Source organism: Etheostoma spectabile, chromosome 6 (assembly GCF_008692095.1).
Source record: "Etheostoma spectabile isolate EspeVRDwgs_2016 chromosome 6, UIUC_Espe_1.0, whole genome shotgun sequence".
Lineage (NCBI taxonomy): Eukaryota > Metazoa > Chordata > Actinopteri > Perciformes > Percidae > Etheostoma > Etheostoma spectabile.
This window is the reverse complement of record NC_045738.1, coordinates 24,647,971-24,654,553: the sequence shown is the minus strand read 5'-3', so window position 1 is coordinate 24,654,553 and position 6,583 is coordinate 24,647,971. Positions and strand designations below refer to the sequence as shown.

The 6,583-nt window shown below is 38.4% G+C and overlaps 1 protein-coding gene across 4 annotated transcripts in view; it reads right to left on the bottom strand.

Annotated features, from left to right (window-relative positions):
* enpp2 (ectonucleotide pyrophosphatase/phosphodiesterase 2) overlaps window positions 1-6,583 on the bottom strand; it is a 69,741-nt gene that overhangs the window by 3,746 nt on the left and 59,412 nt on the right. For 2 of the 4 annotated variants that reach the window (XM_032517946.1, XM_032517945.1), the window contains 4 exons: window positions 6,039-6,126; window positions 5,749-5,918; window positions 1,613-1,748; window positions 483-622 (listed from right to left, as the gene is read on the bottom strand). In XM_032517946.1, coding sequence (XP_032373837.1) covers window positions 483-622; window positions 1,613-1,748; window positions 5,749-5,918; window positions 6,039-6,126 — 534 coding nt within the window. The remainder of the gene's footprint in view (window positions 1-482; window positions 623-1,612; window positions 1,749-5,748; window positions 5,919-6,038; window positions 6,127-6,583) is intronic. The other 2 variants (XM_032517948.1, XM_032517947.1) reach the window with 2 other exon arrangements.

Sequence of the window (6,583 nt, the reverse complement as noted above, 5' to 3'; positions counted from 1 at the left end):
ACACACACACACACACACACACACACACAGGATACAGGTCAACTAAGCTATATCTAAGACTTCTCATTTCTGGGATTGTTCAGGTGCTGCTGGAAGAGCTGCCAGATGTCCGTCCCCTTCCTCTGTCTCTGTTTAGGGGTCCTTCATGTGAAAACGTTTGGGAACCACTGGGTTTGAATATGTCAGTCAGAAATATCTTTATGAAACATATTCCAAAACCACCAAAATATCTGTTTAGAAATCTATAGTCTAATCTGTGTGTAGCTAATGTCTGTGGAGCCAATGTTCAAAAGATAAACTGAGTTTTTTAGGCTGGTTCTGGATCATAAATTCTTCATTATGTTTATAAACTAACAATAAGATTAATGAATCAATCTGTTCCCTATTGGGGTATGTGACTGCCATACTGTCGTCTAAATGTTTTCAGGTGGTTTGCTTACAGTAAATCTTCACAATAAGGTCAAGCAGCACATGAGGAGTACCTGTCTGCTGACGGAGTAGGCTGTCCAGAGAGGCATGGAGAGAGCCTCGCTGTAGCCGCTGATGAAGTCACTGTGGTGGAGGATGGAGTATTTGGTACGGAAGAGTACGGCAGGCCGACCGTACGGCAGGTTCCTGCTGTCTGAGAGGAAGAGCACAGAGGGACACAGCGCAGATGTGTAATACCACATGTTTACACCGAAGTGAACCAACTGCAATATGTTAAAGCGAACATCCATGAGAATGCAAAGGTTCATGATGCAGGTTTACCTAGGTCATGGTGGATCATTTACTGTATTTATAATTTCTTATCTCAGTTACTGTATTGACTGTGTGAGAGCATAGACTGTAAAAATAATGGACGAAGCTTCCAGGTCTGAGAAGTGAAGCAAAAACTGAAGCTCCTTAAAGCTGCATTCTATCTAACGTCCAGCAGGGGGAGACTCCACTGGCTCCAAACAGAAGTCTGTTTCTACAGAAGTCTCTAAGAATTAGAGCCTACTTCTCTTTTGATATATTACCTCAGTTACTTACAGTTGATGAGTTTATGGTCTCAATCTAGAGTTTCAAGTCTTCTTTATTACAGCATGCTGTCCATAAAGTAAAATAGCTCCCATTTATTTTAAAACAGAGGGTAAAGCAGGGGATGTTTTTATGCTAACACTGGGGACATTAAAATAGATGACAACTTGTTTTTGGCTGTTGTCTGTGTTTTCGTCTCAAACTTTGACATCACTGTGTGTTTACACTACAGCAAAGTTAAATGGAACATTTTGGTCACCTAAAAAGATCCGGTTCAGTGTTCTGCCATCCAAACTAGCCAGCGTTGGTGTTAGCTGGTAACTTATGGTAAAGTTAGCAGATTTTCTGGATGACTCGCTTTGAAAATCTGCAACTTTGACCCTTTAGCGTATAGCTTAGCGCAGCGTTATTGCAACACTGGCACATCCTCCACCATTCTCTCTTGTCAAAATTCTTAACGTTCGATTTCAAACTAAGATGGCGACACCTGTATCGCCAGGCTTCAAAACAGCAGTCCATTAACCAATGACTGACATCACGGATGCTACGTCCATTTTTTTCCAGTCTATGTATAAGAGACATGTCATTCTCAGTAACATGACAGACTGACCATCAATGGCTTGCCTCAGTCGCTGGTTTAGCTCCTCCACTTTGTTCTGTAAGAGACAGAGCCAAAGTGACTCCAGGTTATAGCCTCGTACAAGGGTCACTTTCAAACCTCTCTGGCCCCTACTTTTTACACGCAACTGCAAAAAGATCGGAGATTGAAACAATCTCATGCCAGAGATCTACATGGGAATCACAAACACAGCATAGATAGGTGAAACACTGCAGAGAGGGGCTGGCTCCAACTCACTTTCAATCCAAGCCATTCAGGAAGAAGATCTCAGAAATACTTTGACAATGTCTGGACGGAAGTCTAATGGGAAGCATAAGCCTTAATGAAATGAGAGAATGTCGTTTCGTGAGCAAATTAACTACAGATTCTGTTTAAAGGACTTAGCTTGAAGGTGAGTTGACACCCACTCGGCAGCAGAAAGCAAAGATGCAAAAATGTTATTGAGGTTTTTAAGGGAGCTGAACAGAAGAAACAACAAAGGAATCAGGTATTTAGATACATGTTCACAAGTCAAACACTCACAGGCACATAATAAAGTAACCATGTAGGTGATTCTTTTTAGTGGTCCTCTGTGTAAAATATTAACTGCACTTAAAAGGCAAAACAGATTATTAGGATTCAGTACTCCAAACCCCTTTGCTCCCTGTGAGCCCTTCTGTGCACTACAGCTGCACACATTATAAACCCATTCAAACATCTTTTTGGTAACACTTTATAATAACCATCATTACAATTGATAGTTAATTAATCTTAAGTTATTTGTCATTTAACTTTTAGCAAACAGTCATTTTCCTGTTAACAAACAATGACATTATAATTAATAATGTTTACTAATTAATAGTAGTGTTTTAAATGAACAGTTTATTTTTACACACATTATATCCCTCATATTATATTATATTATATTAGGTATCGGGTAATGAATAAGAAACCATTTTTAAAACATCTATAAACATTCCATAGCTAGTTAAGGGTTACTAATTTAATGAAGGGCAAAAAATGTATCATGGCTTTACCAAGCACTTACTAACTAATTACTAACTATGAAAAACATCATTCGCAGCTTTCCAATAGGCAGCCGGATAATGTTTATGGATGGTTTACAAAGTATTTAACTATCTAACAAGGTATTGTAGTCATCTGTTGCAACTTTATCATAACCATCAGGACACTGTTTATAGACGGTTTACAGACCCACAAAGTGTTCTATATGTAATCTATGTAATGTTTATAGATGTCTTAAAAATGGTTTCTTAATCATTCCCCGATACCTAATATAGTATATGAGGATATAATTTGTGTAACAATAAACTGTTCATTTACAGCACTACTATTAATTGTTAAACATTATTTATAATTGCATTGTTTTCTAACAGTTAAATGACTAATTTATTTATGATAAATTAAAGATTTAATAACTATCAATTTACCATCTATTAATGGTTATTATAAAGTGTTATCGTTTCCAAAACCTTCACTTCATGAACCTTTGAATTAGTTTCCATGCTCACAGTAGTTCAGGATCAGCTGTAAACGCTGGTATTCAGAATTGTTTGTTGTTGTACACAATTCCCTATACTTAGACAAACAGAATATAATGACTCTTCAGAGCAGCCAGTAATGGATTCTGAGTTACAAATCGCTTTTAGCGGCCAAATAAGTCAATGGATCACACGAGCAATAAGATTAACCAAGTGATCCTTACGTCTCATCTCGTCTCAATCCAAAGATGGACTCAGTTCTGGGTCCGTCTCTGGACTGAATGGAGGGACGGTGGATAGCTCCGTGTGGCTCCTTCATATCAAAGCATTACGAAATACCAGTTTGGTCATTCCGGGACTACAGATGACCTTATAGCTATATCTGGTACAATAAAGGAATTGTCCCTCACCAGACATACAGTGCTGGCATGAAGCCAGCCGTTTGACTGTGATCACAGCGGTGGGAGGGTGCAACCCTGGAGGTCATGATATACAGGAGAAGTTTGAGAACATGTTGACTGGCAGTTTTACCAACATTTATAGTATTTTACCATTTTTATATGCTGTGAGCTCATAAATGAGAGCTAGGTGACAGTAGCATTAGTGTTAGAGAATCAGCCAAAACTATATCACAGAAAAACTGCCTCGTTACATAGACTCAATAAATTCCTTTGCATCATCATCGTCATCATCATCATCACCATCATCATAACAATAAAGGAATTCAGAATCCTTTTTGGAAATTGGCTTGTTGATCTGCTAAAACATCCAAAAGTTACCAAAAGCATCCATGTGTCAGCTTCTGTGCTCCATGCTAACACTCCACTTTGCATGGGGATGATCATCACACTGCCCTCACCAAGAGGAAACTGGCCTGCACATTAATATTCATATTCACTCTCGAATGAATCGCTCACACAAAGTGATAAGTACAGAAGTGAGGAAAGAGAGTTACACTGACGTTACTGCTGCTTGCTTTTGTTTTGTGTATTTTTCCTTATCTTGATGTCTACATAAAGTAAGACGTAAATTGGAGCCGTATTTTTGTGTTATTTATAATGGTCTGTTTGACTTCTCTTTTTTGATTGTGATTTAATGTCGTAAAGACTGGGAAGGATCTGTTGGAGAAGCCAAGGGCTTCTACCTATCTCTTTTCAAATGGGTCAAGTGTTATGCTGAAATTTTGGGTTTGTTTTCTATGCTATATATTTAATTTTTTTGTTATTAGTTCATACATTTTGTAAATGCTGTAAATATTTTTCTGTTAATCGTTTGAAATGAAGATTTCTTTCATTCAGATTTCATTCATAACACTGCTAATGTAGCTGAATCAGTGGAATGTGCCCTGTGATCTGTGAGGCCTAAAGAGGACCACACTCAGGGACAGGCGATCTGAAAACTACTCTGTTGGCACCAGTGATTTGCTGCAGATGTTCATGGTCCCAGAAAAGGGCCAACATTAGGCCTGATGTTTCCCCTGGTCGCATCATCTTGTATATAAATCTTCTTAATGTCATATACTATACATATCAATTTAAGAATTAAAAGATAATTCCAGTTTTTTACAACTCAAATGTTATTTTTGTAATGTTGCTTTCAGTTGGGGTAACATTTTATCACCAAAGCATTAGCTGAGATCTACAGAAGGAAAGTCTACATGCACACTACTATGCCACTATTCTTCTGAATATGACGATATATAACAAAAATTGTTCATGTAAACAGCATATTCCGATTGGATATTCTGAATATGGCGTTTTTAAAAAAGTAACATTTTCCAGTTTTTATTTGCCGGTATTTTTTGTGTTTTTGAGGTATTTTTTGGATGCAATGCATTCAGAATCTGCTTCTCAATCAGGGTTATTACTGCAGTTTTCTCTGTGTGTTGCTGTGGATTTTGTTCACAAACCAACCAGCCAACGGTTTAAAGGGCTGTGGTAAAGATGCACGGCAAAAGAAAAGAAGGAGAAACACAGCTACTTTCAATCATTATGAAAGACTTGGATATCAACTTGTTTTAGGATATGCAAAAACATCGCAGCGACGACCTTTTCAAGAAGATGGTTGAAGGAATGAAAGAGGGACTCTGTGATCATTCGGTCCAACAAGTCCTCCACCAATGGAAAACTGGAAAAAAGTTCACGTCTGCATGTTAACAGAAATATTAGCGGATTATCGCTTTCATTAGCCATGTAGCCATCTTAGTTGGAATATGATCTTTTTCAGAAAAAGGGCAAAATCTGGAATAATAGTAATGACAAAGTATTCCTAGAACTCAGCAGTTACTTTGGTGAATACAATATCACCAAAACCATAGAATCTTTTAACAAAAGTTATAATAAACTGAATCTTTAACTACATGTTATGATGTTATATCTATATCAGATAACATGTTACCGAGCTTTACAGCTGCTGAAACTTGCAGGATGCAAGCTAATATAATTAGTAAAATATTGACACTTTTGAAATGGAGTTAGCTTGTTAGTGTGGAGTTCCGTGGAAGGTGATGAAGACAGGATGCTTTGGTTTTACTGCTGTTATCACAATTAACCTGGTTTGACAAGCCAATCTCCTAAAAAGTAGTATTCCTGTCAGCAGTGTACAGGAATCCGGGCCCACGTCTGCCACCAAGTCTTCATTGCTGACCTTGTCTTCGCAGTTACAGCCCAGGTCCCCTGTTCCCCCATCAACCAGACCAGAGACTGCTGGCCTGGAGACCTCCTCCGGCATGGTGGGCCTGTAGGGTGGGCTTCTCAGCAGGTGGTTCAGACTACCATGGGTCCCGTTATTGGGAGCTGGTTTCAGACCCAGAAGATCTGAGAGTGGGAGAATCAGTGAGGTGGACACATATAAACCGCTAACATATTCATTAAAACACACTGTGGCTGGTCCAAAAGGACTAGAATTAAACACATACACACAAAAATATGACTTACCACACATAACATTATAAAGCTCAATGTTTTCAAAAGCTGGAACTTTAGTCTTGAATTTAAATGTAGGTCCATACCCCAAGAAAATAGTCTGAAAGTAAAAGTTGAGGGCACAAGTTATGAATAGATTTGTCACAATAAATAACAACAGTTTCAGATATAGACCTAATACTTGTGTAATTCAGTGTCAATAATGTGAATCTGCATGGTGTCGCGCTAAGTGTAAAAGCACTTCAGGGTAGACAAATGGGCAGTTGATTTGAATAATTTGCGACATTTGTGAAATGTACAAACTTGTTCATTTATGTCATTTTCAGCCATAACTGTAAAGTTTAAAAGATATATAGTTATGCTTTTTACCTGGCCTTCTATCTATCTGGTGATCTCTTTCATTTAACAGCTCTGTGTGTGTGTCTTAATTGTTAGCAAACTGATGGACGGACTTCACCAGATGAAAGTGCACCGCTGTGTCAACATCATCTTGGTGGGGGATCATGGCGCGCGCACACACACACACACACACACACACACACACACACACACACACA